The sequence below is a fragment of the Pieris rapae genome, chromosome 8 (genome assembly GCF_905147795.1).
Source record: "Pieris rapae chromosome 8, ilPieRapa1.1, whole genome shotgun sequence".
Taxonomy (NCBI): Eukaryota; Metazoa; Arthropoda; class Insecta; order Lepidoptera; family Pieridae; genus Pieris; species Pieris rapae.
Window position 1 is genome coordinate 9,233,249 of NC_059516.1, and position 18,947 is coordinate 9,252,195.

The 18,947-nt window shown below is 30.8% G+C and overlaps 1 protein-coding gene across 4 annotated transcripts in view; it reads left to right on the top strand.

Moving 5' to 3' along the window:
- The window catches only part of LOC110998605 (protein tramtrack, beta isoform), a 297,133-nt gene that overhangs the window by 160,645 nt on the left and 117,541 nt on the right, over nt 1–18,947 (top strand). Inside the window, exons 5-8 of one of the 4 annotated variants that reach the window (XM_045629271.1) lie at nt 1,649–1,812; nt 2,440–2,542; nt 2,776–2,927; nt 2,997–3,077. The exons of the other annotated variants lie outside the window; for them this stretch is intronic. Of the exons in view, the coding sequence (XP_045485227.1) occupies nt 1,649–1,812; nt 2,440–2,542; nt 2,776–2,927; nt 2,997–3,062 (485 nt within the window). The 3' untranslated portion in view covers nt 3,063–3,077. Of the gene's footprint in view, nt 1–1,648; nt 1,813–2,439; nt 2,543–2,775; nt 2,928–2,996; nt 3,078–18,947 lie in introns of those variants that run through there. 4 annotated transcript variants of the gene reach the window in all.

Below are 18,947 nucleotides of genomic sequence, written 5' to 3' on the forward strand. Positions count from 1 at the left end.
CTTTTAAGAATGGTACGCTCTGTTCTTGAAGGACCCTAAGTCGAATTGGTTCGAAAATAGTTCAGTGGGCAGCTGGTTCCACAAAGTAGTGTTGCGCGGCAAAAACTGCCTTAAAAAACGCGCAGTTCTGGAACGGCGGACGTCGAGTTTATGCGAAAATTCCACCTAGGGCACTTCCAAAATGACCATGGCACTCGGGTTACTTTCGCATACTACTAGAACAATGCTCTGTCCCTATTAGATTGAAGTGTTATTATTGAAAACAATTTCATTTAATATTTTATAACAAATATTTGCACGTCAATAAAGATTTAATTATCACGATAGTGCTTTTTGAATCCGGTGTTAATTATGTAATTCTTTCAGCACCAACGGTGATAGAAACGGAGCGCGGATCAAAAATGTTGCTTTACAAAGGATTCAGATTTGGTTTGCGTAAAGTGAGCGGGTTCAAAGTGTACTGGCGTTGTGTGAAACATAGTAGTGGGTGTAAGGGAACAGTGGTTACCGTCGACAATGAGGTAGTCAGCGACAAGGAACATAACCATTTGGACTACCAGAAGGGCTATTATAAGTGTTTTAATAAATAATTACAAACAGTTGTTAAAACAAGCAGTTTTGTATTGGGAGGAGTTGTTTCAAGTCGCGAAAGAGACATTTGAAGCAATTACATGAGATTAACGTAAAACGTTGCATGAATATGAAAAGCGATTTATGCGTAGTAATTGTTAATTTTTACACTTTAAGAATTTACCATAACTTTGGTAGTGACGTTGGCATTATTAATAATTGCGGGTTGAAGTTAATAATACACAATTACACCGTAACAGATATTACATTCATAAATGATATCAATTTTTTTTTAAATAATTTATAAAAAGCTTAAAATAATTTTAAATTAACAATGTTCTTTTTTTACAAGATGCTTGAAAAGTGCTATAACATTATACGTGGTTATGTTATCACCATATAAATGGTAGCCATAGAAACAATTACCGAATACTTCTCATTGTTTTATAAGAAATTTAGTAGGCTTGAAACAACCCACCCTAACATTTGATTTTTGAATTTAGAAAAGTAGGATTACACTTCCGATGGAGTTAAGTAGTTATTGCACTAATATTTAGATAATGAGATCCATAATAATAACTCTTTTTATTTGATATATGACATCCATATTTTACTTTAATTATCACAATTTTTTAATGTACTAATTTTTAGTATTCATTTACTAACGTAAGCTTATGTTATTTAATTGATTTTTAATAAAACACATTAATTAAATTCGTGTTTTAATTAATTTAAATACTTTCCTTTATACATAAAAAATAAAAAAAGTAAGTCGCCTCAAAGACTTATTAGAAGACTAAGAATTTTACTACTTAATTCTTTTTTAATTTTATGATTACCTATTATTTTAATTGTATATGTATGTATACTCTTATAATCAATTAAACAATTTGATTAATCATCGCATTTATTATTATTATTATTTTGACCAACCAACTTCTAAATGTTCCAAATATACATATACGTTATGACTGTTGTTGTATGCATTCATATCACGATTTTTCTTATATTAGTTAGTCCATAGCTGTAAAACTGAATGTGAAATGAACGTATGACTAGGTATTACATGTATTTTCAGATGATATTCAATACGTCAAAGTGAGACGGGGTCTAATAGAAAGTAAAGCATTGTTATACAAGGGTCACAGGTACCATCTTCTAAAGAGATACAAAAACGGAACCGTAGTCTGGCGTTGTACGAACTACAACAATTCAAATTGTAACGGAAAGATCAATATTTTGGTAAGTTTCTTTTGGACAATAAATCAACTCCCGTAAGATTTAGAGTCAGTATATCAAAAACGTATTTGTCTTATGGGAGTCATGGGTAGTTATTTATTTAATTATAAGTATTCTTACAGCTCATATAAATAACACTAAGACAATACAGGAAGCCAAAACAGATTACATAGATAGACAAATATTATATAAGTCAAACAAATCGGTATTCGTTTCTTAGTCGTTATCTGAACTTAGTCGTAATAGCCTGCTTTGCATTATACACTAGAGTTAACTAGAGTTGTTAATACTTTATCAAAATTAACTAAAATATCTTAAATCTAAATTTAATGCCATTAATTTTGGAAAATTGAAATTTTGGAAGACAATATTCTGAAATTGGAGTTACAATAATTTTTACTTTAGTGGACATCATCAAAACTCTAAAAATATATCTACATTATATAATTTGTATTTATTATGTATCAAAATTATTACTGATGAGCTGTAATCACCTTCAAGTCACACGATGCGCGGTTCTCTTTACTGACTCTACTTAGCTTTTCTTCATTCTATAATTAATAGACAAATATTAATTTTCATCCGTCTTCTTTAAAAATATGATTAATACATGACCTGTAATAATTTTAGGACGAGAAAGTAATATCTCAAAAATCACATTCATGCTGTGCCGATGAAGAAGCTAATAAAATATTACTCGAGTGTACTTCAGATCCGAAGAAAGTTCCGAAAGGTAACATATTTCACTTCATACTTCAAATATTATTGTACTAACGTTCCCTGCCTATTAGAACTATTATTTTTCTATATAACTTTGTTTTGCTGCCAAGAAAACAAACAGATTATTGTCCTCGAGATTTATTCTCAACGGCAGTAAAATTTTATGGAAATTCGTAAAAAAAATCACAATTTTTCACATTGTATTTATTATTTATCACAGAATGAGTGGGTTCTTGTTCATTTCAGGAGCGCTTCGTTACGTGCCACTTATGACAAAAATGTCCCTTGTGTATGGAAGACGTAGATATTACCAACAGACCAAATACAAAAATGGAGCAGTTTCTTGGCGATGTTCAAATTATAAATATTTTAAATGTCCGGGAACAATGATCGTTAGTGTAAGTTCTATTGAATGTTCTGAATATATTTGTTGGTAAAACTTGCTTAATTATACCAATTGTTTTCAGGGCATTGATGAGGTCATAGACGGAAAAGCACACACATGTACATCTATGTATCCAAAGAAAGAATAAATTCAACTGCTATTTTCTACTAAAACTATTTATACGTTTTTACAAATATACTTTACCATTAAATGGGCCAAATATATATTTTTCAAATAAATTTAGGTGTAGCCTGGATAGTCAAGGGTACCTGTATAGTGTATATTTATAAAATATTATTTATTTTGTGAAACTAAGGAAATATGTGATCGAACCAAGTATTTGATACAATTTTACATTAATTTTATTCTTCTGGCGCGTGTTTGTCCTGGAACTTAAATTGTTATAATTTACCGTGTTTTTATATAATATTTTTTTATTTTTATACAAACTAGTTAGTATTCTTTTATACGAAGAAAATTATTATTATGTTTAAAACATGATAAACACACCTCATTAATATCGATAGTGTTTAGGAAATCAAATTTTTAAACAATTTTTTAATAATTAATATTACATATATACAGTATATATTAAGTTTCAAATAATAATTTATGAGAAACTATACACTTAAGTACTTTAATTCATAAAAATGAAATCGGTCTAATTGCATTTATTAAACTAAAGTACTTTTTCATCTTTTACTTGTGTTTAAGCTTTAATAATATAACACAAAAACCTCTTTAGGTATCATTACTGAACGCCTCAGAGTATGACTTATGTTACAAACTATTTTTAAGATAGAAATAGAAAATGAATAAAACAGCATTAAGTTTGACAAAATGATGCGGACCGCTTTAATTCTTAAAAGGCCGGCAACGCACTCGCGAGCCCTCTGGCATTGAGTGTCCATGGGCGGCGGTATCACTTAACATCAGGTGAGCCTCCTTCCAGTTTGCAAACAGGGACGATACAAATGATATAACAGATTACAGACTATGCATGTTAAGTGGTTGCTCAGTTTATCATATCTTAAATATGTGTCTATTTAACACTTAAAAACATATGATTTAAGAATGTTCCATTATCTAGTCATAGTAGATGTAAAACTATGAACTAAATGTCTATTTAATCAAATAATAGCATGTATTAATTGTTATACAATATTTAACAGTATTAATAAGTTAAGGTAGCGTTAGAGATATTTTCCAAATAATTGTAATACGATAAACTTAAACTCAGCAAAATGATTATAAGGTAAAATATTATATGTTGTATTAATTTTAATTTCAACGTTGAAGTCAATTCCATTTGTATCTTTAAATTTTAAAAAAAGTAGCTTTAACAGTTATTTTTCATTTGGAAAATGTAAATTGTGTCGTGCATACATAAATTATTTTGTAGGTAAAAACACTTGATGTTTAATTAAATGTTATACATTTTATGCACAAAATTTGAAGTATATTTAAGAAAAAACTAAAGATATTTTTACCTGACTCACAGACACAATTCAATGTTTGAAGTTATACTTCTTTTGGCGCGATGGAAAAAAATGATGAAAGTGAATTTTTACGATGCGCGCGCACACAAACACCTAAATTCGACATCGTAAAGTTAGGTCTTGGTGGCATGGATATCGATGTTCATGATGTATATTCTAGTATTTTGATATTTAGAACACGTGCTTCGTAACAGTACAATTAAACACTGTGAATATAAATAAATATTATTTTATATAACTAAATATTATTTTGGTGTTTTTAAATCAATTTTATATACGACGGTGATAGTATTTACTAATAAATTATTTATTTAAATGAAATATTTTTGATTAATTAAATTAGAATTGTTTTTTTCCATACGCCAAAGAAGTATAAATTCTAACGCGTGTATAGTATTTTTTGTTATTTAAACGATAAAAGCTAGCATAATTCGCTATGGGATAGTTCATAAAGGTCCAAATATTAAAAAGCGAGGCGACGTTCTTAGCATATATGTATATGTAGAGTAAAAGCCAAAACATTCAGTGATATATGTCCTTTAGTAAGAAAAACTAAAATTTGCACCATATTTGGTGTGCGTTGCATTAAAATGCATTTTGATATTATTTATCATTAGCTAGTAAATAGTATATACATAATAAATAAATAACTTTTGAGTTTGATATTGTTCTAAATTATGCTCTATAATTTATATAAATCTATGTAAGTACTGAGTATGCTTACAATTTTTTTTATATTAACCCATATGGAAAAGTGTTATCTTATTATAAAATCCGACCAGTTAATAACAATTTAAAAGATTTATAAGCATAAATCAAATCTAAAATTAGTAATTGTGAAATTACTAAAATTATGTAAGATTGTCGCTACAAATCAATTCAATATTCTGAAGTTTTGGTAACATTGTGTGTTTTCAGGTACCCGGAGTACTGTAGACTTCTACTTTGGGCCTGGGGAAGACGGGAGTACAATATTGATACACCAAGGTTTTCGGTATCATAAAAACTACAAAAATGGCGACAAAATATCGTGGAAATGTAATAAATGGCGGTGCAACGCTCGGATGACGACATTAAAAAATGATGTTGTGGCTGTAAATGGTGGATGTAAGAAATCAGCACATTCATCGTGATTGAGTCAACCTCATTTCGGGGCAACCGGCTGTCAATATCTGTTAATAATACATACATGATAACTTACCTTTTTATCTGATTTTTGAAGACCCTTTAAAATCTATGGTTAAGCAAGTTCCTATTAGGAAAAAGATGCAACCGTCGAAATGTAATTGTCAGAACCCTACTGCGTTATTTATTACCTCTTTAGACACATAAGAAGACTGTTTTAACTACTGGCGTTATAATGTTTGTCGTTAACAGCATCTCTAGTCATAGAAGTTACCATATGGAACCTCCTGTTATAACTTGCCTTTGTACAAAAACAATTGAATACACACTGACGACTTTTTTTTTCTCTTACATTATACATGATCTCACTTACCTAATTATAAGGGTACTACATCGAGCTCATTCGTAATTATGAATAGATTTAGAAAAATTCACTTTTAGTTACAAGTGTATAATGTATTTTTGTCGTGTGAATCGAATTTAAAATTAAATTTGAAGAAACAATTGTTGTGTTATTTTATTAATCATTCTCATCGCGGGATAGTTTGTGCGTACCGTTAACACTACTAATATGAAATGTTTTTTCAGATCTGAAACCAGTATTCGCGCTGTCTCAAAGGGGTAACACAGTTATTATAATTGGAAAATACCGCTTCAACCGAGTGACCAAACAAGGGAATAGATCCAGATGGGTGTGTGTGAAAGCAAAGTCGGGTTGCAGAGCTTCTCTTCATACAATGGACAATGCTATTGTTCGCGTCTGGGGACTTCACGATCCTGTGGCACATACTACTGCCAATAGATTCTGAGATTAAACGGTTCTACTCTCGCCTTAATAGATTTTAAATATTAATAAACTTTAGTTTTAAATTTGAAAAGCAAATTGCATTAAAATTTATTTGTAGCCATAACAAATTCGTAGCAAGTTGCTACACACGTAGCTACATAAGACTTTGCTACGCTTCGCCGCGGTCTCTAAACAAATGAAAAACAAATTACAAATTCATTATACTTTACTTCTCTGACTATTTGTCTTATAAAATAAACTTATTGAACATATATTCTATTCTACATAATATGTTTATCGTTTGTCTAGAGACACAGAGCAGAACGTATGGAGTGCTACTGTTTATGTATGAAATAATTGTGTCATTGATTAGTTATCCCTAATAGTGCCTTTTTCTGTGTTTTCATAGTAATTTATATTTATAATAATATTTTCATTTTGGTAAACAGTTCTAAATTTATACTAACTAAATTTGTAAGTAATTTTTTACTAAAATTAACCTAATCGTGCAATTAAGAATTCATATTACAGTATATTAATATAGGTAAAAACTATATGACATTATTAAAAATTAAATAAAAGCAATAATAATATTTGCTAGTTTTAAGGTTGCGTATAATTTAATAATTATTTCTACGATGGCTTTTGCTTAATATGAAATTATTTAGTTTTATATTTTATTGACCGCTTGTAAAAACAATTAGTAATAAATTGTGAAATTTGACACATTGTGTTTTTTTGTACTTAAACGCGCTGATGACTTTAGCAACTTTGAAATGGGTCGTGTTTAGAGAAATAATTCAGAACCGAGATTATGTGTTTATTAATCTTATATGCAACATCATTTATTATTAGAATATTTAACAAAAATGCAATATTAAAGTAGGTATCTAGTATCTGTGCCAACGGAAACCCTCTTCCCTGAGATCTGAAAATCTGTATGTTAGGCGCCAACACGCTACCAACTTGCTGTTAGAATTTTTTTTTTCACAAAAGAGATTAATAAATCTGAGGCCCAAAACCAAGAATTTTACCGCTACTGTTTTTGTCTACAGCCAGTGGATTGCAAGTAGATCTGTAAGAGTCTCTGTAAATATTTGTTTTAAAACTAATTTCTGTGTATTTTTTTTTAGCATTCATTGGGAAAACTTATAAAGGAAATCCTGCTTTCTTCTTTAATGGATTCAAGTTCTTTCGACATAGTTCAAGCAAAGGGTGCAAGGATCGGTGGATCTGTAGCAGAGTGAAACATGGTTGTCGAGCAACACTTGTTAGCATTGATGGTCAAGTCGTTAAAGTATTAAATCAGCACAATCATACTTAATTTTTTTAATACTAAGTGTAACAAGTTTTAATCTGTACGATTGACGATTGTGAATGTACATGTAAATATGTTTTTGAGTTTGCAAATTAGGTCTTAGCTTTACCAAAATAAAGAAATACTTATTGTTCATTTAGTAAAATAAAACTGCTTTTAAATATTCTTTATTCCGAGACTTTAATTTATTTCGCTAGGTTTGGTATAAAAAAAAACGTTTGGCATAACCCGCTAACTGTGTTACATAGAATATATTACCTGAATTAATGCGTAGATTAGTAGACCTTTATTATTATGATTTATACCTTATTTTGTATGAAAACGTTGCTTTTTAGGTGGTTTTGTGAAGTATTCGTATATATGTCGCAGCAGTTTAGATAGCCGTTCAATTAACCGTAAACATAGCCTCTTAACCAAACAGCGCCTTTTAACTAACGGCCTGAAAGATATTCAGCCGTAGTGTTTGTACAACATTTAATAAACTGGCCGGGTAATGGTTAGGCCTTTCGTACAATATGACCTTGTGACAGAAATATAAACACAGACAGAAAGATGAAACATCCGTAACTAAATAATATTTCATCAAAGATTCATTAGCTCGAGTCAGACAGTTTTAATCTCACATTATTATTGTCACTACTCTCCTCCATTGTATTTGTTGTTTTTTGTATGAACTTTGGGAAACACAATCAAAGTTGTGATTTGCCGACGCCGTATTAACAGCCGTATCAATTGTTCCTATTGTATCCTAGTCATTTGCAATATATTTCAGGATGCGCTGTATAGTTAAGTGGCTCAGCTAGTTGGCTGCGACATATAGATTGTAAGTTTTATAGAACAGGGGGCAAACGGGCAGGAGGCTCACCTGATGTTAAGTGATACCGCCGCCCATGGACACTCTCAATGCCAGAGGGCTCGCGAGTGCGTTGCCGGCCTTTTAAGAATTGAAAATTGTGTGATTCGTGTATGCATTTTATGTTTCAGATAGCAAACGGCCATATCGAACGATGGTGCGTTTAAATAAATCAAAACATAAAGTTTGGAATTTTTATACAAGATTCGATGATAAGGCTAAATGTTATAAGTGCAAGATATTTTTGAAAATTAGTCAAAGGTCCGTTACAAGTTTGAAATATCATTTAAAGAGTAAACATTCTATAGATCTATTTGGAGATACATCCTAATTTAAAATCTTCAAACACTACAGCATTTATGCACATTTAATAAAAAGTAACAAAAATGTTGTTTTATTTTATATAATTTTGATTATAAATCTTCATTTATACATCCTTCGTTTATTTTATTAAATAAACATTATTGGTATAAAAAGTACATGAAAAATATAAAGTATATCTTTATGCAATTTTTCACAAGCTCTTAATTTCCTTCAGGTTATGGTCAACGTTTTTCATTAACATCCTGTTTTCCAAATGTTATATTGCATGTTGATTATCGGAAAATTTTGTACTTTCTTTTTTGAAACTACATCAGAAAAAAATGAAGTATTTATCTCGATGTCTTCCGAATAAAATTAACAAACGTTATATGTTACAGGGCCTACATTCACGATGTCACGCTTTGGTAAACCGGTTTTATTGATGGGAATGTATAGGTACAATAAAAAGAGAGGAAGAAGTACTGATAAAAAGACTTTTTGGGTATGCAGCCGAAAGAGTCAAGGTTGTAACGCCTCTTTGACAACTAGAGATGATACTGTTATCAGATGTAATTTAGAGCATAGATGCAATACAGGCCAATAATAAACATATTTATTTTATGACGCACCAATGAAGCGCTGCGTAATTAGTAGACGAGCGCTTTAAGCGAATAAGAGGATTGGTATTTTTTTGCTTAAAGATTGACACGCGATGGATTATAGAGAAATGAAATTTTAATTAGAATACCTATACATTTTTCACAAAACAGCGCTGCCATATACGTGAATTGCTGTGTATTTTTTTACATTATAAATATTGTCAATGTATTGTTCGTGTTTTACCGAGATTTTTCGCCCACCTTGTGATTAAAAAAATATATTTATATTTTAAAGGATATTGTAATAGATGTTTCATTCATATTTAAGTAGTGAAAGTGCGTTTTTTATAAACACAAAATAATCTTATAACTTTTTTTTACTAAAGCGATAGGTAAGAGTTGTCAGAAAAAATACTAACTTTTAAAATTTTAAAACAAAAATTATATACATATGTTATATATAAGTTTTCAAATTAAGGGAGAAGAAAAAGCTGGCAAGAAACTTATCCCATACATAATACACGAAAATCTATCATAGCTTACTCAGACGAAAAGAGACAATATATAACAGTGTGTAAGAATGAAGAGAAAATACGTTTTGAATATAAAAAACGTTTTTCATTCATTTTCATGTACAAAGTCTAAAAACTAATTTTATATTAAATTGTTTTACATCATCTCGTCTTTTATTTAACAAGATTCGAATGTTTTATTTATAAATGTAAATTTATTTAAAATTATCGATTGCAGTCACACGTGAATTAACGCTAAATGGAAAGCAGTACCTATATATGCACGGTGAAAAATTTAGGATTCACCAGAATGAGGGAGATAAGGTCCGATGGAGGTGTATAAAGAAAACTATAGGATGCAAGGCTTTCATCATCACTATGAATGGAATTGTTTTACGAACACGTCACAATCACAACCATTGAACGACTTGTTTGTGAATAAATATTAATTTCTGTATGAAATTGGAGATTAACTAATGAATCACGTTATTGTTTGGTAAAAGCCTTGCGTGTGTAGGATATATGACAGTGGCGCGTATATAAATGAATATGTTATTTGAAAGTCAGATCTGTATATAAAATGCTATATATAAGAATGAATGTTACTAAGATTTTTTTTTTAATAGGGGGCGGAGGCTCACCTGATGTTAAGTGATACCGCCCATGGTCACACAATGCCAGAGGGCTCGTGAGTGCGTTGCCGGCCGTGTAATAATTGGTACGCTCTTTTCTTGAAGGACCCTAAGTCGAATTATTATAAAGTTATTTTTATGTTTGTTGGCATGTGTGTACTTTTGAATAGAGTTTAATATAACAGTATTATTTCTTTGATATACATACATGAAAAATAGGTAAATTTCGTTAATTACCTAAAACACAACGACAAACTTTACGTTTTTCAAAACACTTTTTTTTATATTTTTTATATAACGGATAGGCTCATCTGAGTTTTAAGTGACACCGCCCATAAACACTCACATTGTCAGTGGGCTCGAACGCCTTTAAAAAAAGGCGTTCTAACTGAAACCGACTTTGTATTTTATAGATGCCAAGAAATATACGTAAGATTAAACAATGAGATTATTATTATATTAGTCTTTTTTGATCTCCTTTGAACCCCGTAAATAATTTCTTTATACAACGTACATTCATATTTGTATCGAATATTTTTGAACAAAAATTTATAATGCGACTTCCAATAACGGTTAACGCTCCTGGGGAGGGGGAATAGAAAGAGACAGAGCGAGAGGGAATGCGTGGCACTCGAATGCATGCGCGTAGTAAACCTGATAGGCCAGCGCGAGTCCAATATTTCAACGGAAGAGAGAGAGAGAGAGAGACCGAAAGATACGCAAAGGTAGAAAGTAGGAGAGAGAAAGCGAGCGAATCTGTATGCGTGCTCTTGCTATGCTTCTAGGTGGATCATTGTGTTTTAATACAAGATCTTTATATTAGAAACACACCAACAACTGTTCTTTATATTTTTATCAATGAATCGATGTATCCTTTTCGTTTCTTATATAATAAACAATGATGTTAATTATAATTTAATTTTCAGTAAAATTCGAATATAATGATCAAGGAAAATTGTTCTTATTATGTAACGGAAATAAATTTACGGTTCACCAAAATGAGCGGAATAAACTAAGATGGCGCTGCATTCAAAAGAGAATTGGGTGTATGGCTTTCATAACAACTGGCCTCGATTATGTTGTGTATAAAATTAAACATAATCATAATCACTAATGCAATGGTTAGTTTTATTTAGGTTTTGGTTTAATATATGAACGGATAAAGGAGAAATTATTATGAATTCGTGATTAAAGAATAAATATTTTTTTCTATATTTATCTTGTCTTTTCTGGTTACGGAAACTCTTACACGACTGGCGACGAAGCTTTGTGTTAAAAGGTGGTGATTTCTCAGGAATAATTTCTAGCAGAACCGTATTGATGTTGGTCATATTATAGTTTGTAATATGGTAGCTATAATTAATAAAAATAAACAATAATTTGTAATAAATTAATCAATTTATTACATATATAGTTCTAAAATTAAAAATATTCTCCGACTGACTTTCTCTACAATTATTACTTCCTATTTTATTAACAATTATTAACAATTACTACTCAAGTACGAATTGTTTATAACACAACATAAGATCATGAAGAATATAAATATATTATAACTATCGAAGAATATAGGAAAGGAAACCATTTATGACGTGCATATTAAAGTGAATTTGTCATCATACATTTATGGTAATTTTAATCCTACTAACTAAAGTATTGTTTTCAGATTTTCTTCGGACACTATTTCGTAAGCGATACTGGGGTGATTCTACAAATATTTACGTCGGAGGCCATAAATTTTGTCGGCATTCACGGTCGCTAGCTGGGAACAGAATCAGATGGACTTGCTCGAAGAAACATAAGCTTAAATGTAAAGCTTCCGCGGTGACGATTGATGGCGTGGTCGTGTCCACCACTGGTTTACATTCACATAGTTAGGTGTAAGTTGGAACCAAGTGTCTAGACTTCTTATTGATTAAAACTAGTGTTATTCGTCTTTTGTCGAGTTGTGCACATATATTGAGATGCTTTAGTTAAAATGCCTAATTAATTTGGTGAACAAGGCTTTAGTTTCCAGCCTTGAATTTATTTATTTGTAAAATTTAACGTTAGGTGTTATAATATACTAGATAGGGGCCGTTGAAACGTAAACATTAAGGGGTGAAGGGGGTCTTTGGTTTTCTTATTTTGTGATTACGTCGACAGAAGTTTTTAGGTTTTTTACACATACTATTGTGTATGCGTGAAAACGAAATGTATTTTCGAGGATCCCTACGAAAAAATTGAGACGTTTATATAGTGTTTTTATATATATATAGTATTTTTGAGACCTTTGCTTGCTTTTGGTGACAAGAGGGGGGATAAATTGCAGTAATTCTGCTTACCGAAATACTTGAATTGCCCCATGGGTATGCAATGATATATTTATAAATGTGATGCAGTTTTTATGCGATGCGATTTTATATACGAATTTCTTGGAATATTCATACATCAACAGATTTTTTCATAAATACACTGTTGAATGGGTCTTATAAAGACCAGCAACTTACTTGCGAGTCTTTTGGCAATGTGAGTGTCCATGGGAGGCTTTATCACTTAACATCAGATGAGCCTGTCCTTTTATTATTTAGATTGGATTAGGCTGTATTTTGTAAATATTTTTTCAATTGATATAAATAGAATTTGATTTGATTTCCACGCCACCTATTGGGTCCAATTCAATGTTGGAAAAAGTTACATGGATAGTTCATTGACCTTAAATGATTATTAATAGTTTGTAGAGCAAAATAATTTTAATTATAGAAAAAATAAGACATTTTATGAAACCCTTATCAACTTTAATAATTTATTACAATTATTTAAGGTTAATGAACTCAGTTTAGATCCAGATTAATAATAACGATATGAATTTATTATTGTAATAATGATTAGATTAAGTATAAAATATTTTTATATTAAAATTATTTATCGAATGTAATATAACACATTCCACTTAGTATTGTTACGGTTAAGTAGAATACTTTTAATGTTTTAGAACTACTATTTAAGCAAAAAATATTTTATTAACGATGTTGAGTGTGTAATTTTCAAAATTGTTATATTTGCATTAATTAGTGATAATTGGAAAATAGTGTTTACTGTTTGAATATAATCAGTTTTTAATGGTTTTTTATTAAAAAATACTAGGTTTTTATCTTTATACAATGATTTGTTCTGACTGATTCTCCAACCTATAGTTTAAGGTAGATCAATTTTGACATGTAAGGTCAAAACTGTAAGGTAGTTTTTCAAAAGTACCACGGATTTTAGCGCCGGGAAATAAGATAAAATCAATACAAGGTTTTAAGTTATTATATCCATAAGTATTAAGTATGTTTCTCAATCTCAATAGCAAAATGAATATTAAACAAGTACATAGTTATATATTTCGTCAGCATATATACTCTTAAGAAGACAGTCCTGATTTAGTGGCTTCAGACTGCGTCGAATGTAGGTTCGAATGCCCGCTGTGCATCAATGCACTTTCTGTTTCTGTGTGTTTTCAACACTCACACATACGGCAAAGAAAAACATCATGAGGAAATTGTAATGCCTTACACCTAAATAGTTGACCGCCTGTGTCAGATGATCAATAAACAAATACAGAATTATCAGGTCCAACAGGTAAAAGGTTGTCTTTTGAGGGAAGGGTGTTTTTAAGTATTATTCGTTTTCACTAATATTACAAAGTATTTTTCCGGATACTGATTTTTTCATAGAACAGGGGGCAAACGGGCAGGAGGCTCACCTGATTTTAAGTGATACCGCTGCCCATGGACACTCTCAATGCCAGAGGGCTCGCGAGAGCGTTGCCGGCCTTTTAAAGGACCCTAAGTCGAATTGGTTCGGAAATACTTCAGTCGGCAGCTGGTTCCACAAAGTCGTGGTAAAAACTGCCTAGAAAAACGCGCAGTTTTCAACAAATTATTGTAACATCAAAAAGCTGTGTGTGTAAAGCGGAAAAAGATAATAATTGCAAAGAAAGCTTAGATGAAGAGTTGGTTATATAATAAATTGTGTTTTTTCAGGATACGAGTTTATACCTCGGGGTGAAAATAGTTTTTTACTAAGAATCGGTGGTTATACATTCTCGACGAACTACTCGAGTTCCACAGGTAGAAGTGTCTGGTACTGCTCCAAACGCAAGCGTCGGAATTGCAAAGTGAGAGTTAAAATGATGAACTCCCAGATATTGAATGTCACCGGGCACCATAATCATTAATTATGGAATCATCTGCTAGAAGTACCAAAGTGTCCATTGACTATGTAGAAAACATAGAAATATTGTCGTCCTAATTGGAATTTTTCCGAATAGTACTTATAAATGTTATATTGTATATAGTGCTTTTAAGTAGTAGAGATTATTTATGTTTATACAATAATGGCACTATTGTTAGAATTAGATTTTTATTTATCGCTTTCATATTAAGGTATTAAGGTAAATAACTGGTATTTTTCTCTTTCAGGTAAACTGGTGTATTTACTCGCGTAAGTTTAGTGACTAAGATATTTTTTAAGTTGATTCCATTGGTTAGGATTTGTGGTGAATTACTTAAGTGTCAAGTGGTAAGGTGGATTGATTTTAGTTTATAATAAATTATAAGACAATGTTTTCCATTGTATACTTTCTCGCAAATAGTGCAAAAGTTTTCTTAGATCAAATGTGGTCAACATAGGGGGGTTTGGTTGTTTAATTTTAGTGTATATAACAGAATTTACAGGAGATTTTGACCTCCAGAACTTGCTTGACAGCAACGAACCTACACACATACATCTTTACCGACTTGAACATGACGGCGACACCTCTTGCCCATAGAAGACTATCTTTTAGGATATTGAAAGGAAAATGGGAAGCTTATTCGGCGGAGATGTGTTGGTTGCTATGATGCGAGAAGAAATTTAGGCGAAAAAGTCTCACAACAGTGTGTGCCTAAATCCGTGTTTTTCATTAATTTCACACGAACTGGCGATTTGATAAATGTATGATCGCATTTGTTATAGTATTCATTTAGTGCACCTGTGACACTCTTAAATCTTGTAAATTTTAATGAATATGGAATACACAATATATGTACATAATTGATGTATTGTTATTTAAACTAATCCCTTAATCATTAAGCCTATACAAAAACTACCGAATTCACGAATCGTTAGCTATTTTGATTACTAAGGAAATACGAAAATTAAATTGATTCCTTGATAGTTATGGAATGAATTTAAATTTTATTTGATATATCCTAAGTACATTTAAACATAAACTCCCGTCTAAAAATTCAATATTTTCAGTGGAATACGTCACATCCCAGAAAGGAAAGATTCTGATGAAACTTCATGGGTATACCTACTCTTTAAAAAGTGACACAAAATGCCGAAAGAAGAATCGGTGGGTATGCTCCACCCACCAAGTGAAGAGGTGCCCGGGGGTCATCCTCATCACTGATGGAAAGATCGTTAGCATGAATGAAAACCACAATCATCCACCGAAATTGAAGGAACTCCTTCCATTTATGTATGGCCCGCCTGCTTGGTTTAACTATGATCAAAATCGCCAAGTGAAAGATGAAAATTCATAGAAATTTCGATACGATAGACTAGTTCTTAAGGCTTATGTGGTAACTCCAACTCCAAACCCATTAAAACGATCAAGTTATGTCAGCGTTATAGTTGCCTTCATTTCATGGAATTTATTATTCCTTGTGTTTCAATTTCTTACTTACTACAAAGACGAAAACACTTCGTCAAGTACAAAATATTAAATCAATTTTAGTAATGTTGAAATTGAATGTTGAATTATCTACAATCGTAGATTTTCAATTATTTTCTCACAATGAAATGCTGTCAATTCTGTTATCTGAGAAAAAGAATTTAATGTTAGTATTAAGTAAGTATTATTGCTACAGCATTTAAATTATTGGACATCTTTTGAGTATGTATATGTGTTGTATATATATTCAAAATAAAATATTTAATTATGACACAGCTTTAAGAAATAAAAGTATATAGTAAAGCTGTGTAATAACTTATTTATATAAATAAGGTATTATATGAGAGTATTTTCAAGTCGTCATTGTTGATGGCACTATTATGAGAACAAGGTACTAGGTTCATTATCTAAAAAAATAAATTATTTGGTCTGGCCCCAAATAAATGCGGAAGGCGTTCACTTTTAAATTTACTTAGAAACGAATTGCTTTTACCAAAAAAATATCAATTATGATTAATATTTAAAATGAAAATAAAAGATGTGTGCTTTTTCAAATATTTCGTGTTTAATGCTAAAATGTTTGCGTGGCTAAGTTTAAAGTTGATGTGTTTAGGGATCATGTAGTGCTTTGTAGGCAATTTTAATAAATTATTTTGAATATTCCATCTATTTGTAATTTCTGTGAATAAATATTGAAAATATTGTCTTTTTTTTACATAATATTTATAGTTGAATAATTTTATTTTATTTTTTAATATAACAGGAGGCAAACGGGTAACAGATGATCACCTGATGTTCTGTGATATCGACATTCACATTGCCTGACTCCCAAGTACATCGCCGGCTTCTTAATCATGTGTCATTGAAATGGAAGTATATTTCCGATATAAAACGATGTAGATATAATTACAAAAGTTATCTGCCGGTAAATTGTCTGCCTGATGATAATTATTGGTACACATTTTATATTCTGAAGCGCAAAATTTTTATTATAAATAAAAAAATGACTACATTTATGCGTTCAATCGTTTTTTTTTAAATAATGAACTGGACAGACCTTCGGCCATAATCCCACCAAAGTGAGATGAGGCCTATTGACCTATTGTCCAGGAAATGACTATTTAAAGGCCGCTTAAATTCACCCATATTAAAATGTCCAAAAGAGTTTCTTGAAAATTGTGTTCCATGCTGATGTAGGAAAAAAGAAGTTGGTCTTAAATAAATATTATATTTTAATTGTATGTGTATTTACAGGTTTAAAATTTGGACTGTCTAGACGAGGAAAGCCTATGATATGTTATCGAAATCATATTTTTTGGAGGCATATCGCAGTAGGGGGCAAAGTAAGGTGGTTTTGCAGTCAACAACGGAGTGGATGCAAAGCTAATTTATACACGATTGAAAATGAATTAATTAAATATAAGGGAATTCATAACCATTAGATTTCATAATTAGCATGTAAACCAAAGACTGATTTCCGGCAGTAGGTATATAAAAACCCTTTAACGGATAAAATGTGGTTATATATCAGTTTCATATTATTTCGTTATTAACTGATTCTTACATAGATCTCAAATTATTATTTCATATTGTCAGAGAGTACTGTGTCACACTTGATAGTAATAAACATTTAATTAAAAAATATAACTGAGGCTAGGAGCAGAAATATTTTTTTTGTTGAGTCTTGACTAGAGTAGTGTAATACCGTGCATAAGCCTATGTAATAAATTTAATTAATTTTTAATGTGTTAAAAAATTGAATTGTTCACTTAAGAAACTTAAATGATAGGTTTTAAGAGGAAATTACTTAGAAATTTTTAACGAAACACGGTAAATAATTTTTTGAAACTTAATGAAAAACTGAAATGGAATTATTTTTAAGGGATTTCCCTTACAATCTAATTCCCCCTGTGGGGGGGGGGGGGCCATGTTAGAAAACTGCTAAAACTTTGCCATCCTTCGCACCATTTGTTGAATGGCCACTTGAAGCTTGCACGGAACGCAACAAATCAATGTAAATACTTCTATATAATTCTTTTAAACATTTAAATATACGACCGATAAATAAGAAATCGTTTACATTGAAATTGATTTATGTTGAACAAATAAAACATAAATTATATTCTATTGTCTTTTAATTTCACTTATTTTAAGAAAAATCTATAATTTAATAAATATTTATTTTAACGCGTTAGATCAAATGTAACCAAACCAAGGAAGGTAATAAATGTATCCACGTATATTTTTTGAATTAAAAGTAGTTTTTTATAAGTTTGGCAATTTGTTTATCATTTAAAGTTTTGTTGTGGTACAGTACAGTAGTTAGTGTTTTAGTAGTAAATAAACTGTATTTTTTCAGAAAACTAACATACATTTGCCTTACAGATTTAAAACCGATGTTCGTGAAATCGCAACGGGGGAACCAAGTGATTTTAATTGGAGAAAACCGATTCAACAGAGTAACGAGAAATGGGAACAGATCAAGATGGGTGTGTGTGAAGGCTAAGACTGGTTGCAGAGCCTCCTTGCACACGGTGGACAATTCAATTGTACGCGTATCGGGCGACCACAATCCAAAAGCTCACAGTACTCCTAACAGATTTAAGATTATCTATTAACAAAGTTTATTAAAATAGTATACCCGACTGCATATTTGAGCCTCGCAAGTCGTTAGATGCTTTTCATACTAAAAGGACATGGACAAATACAGATAAATACGTAA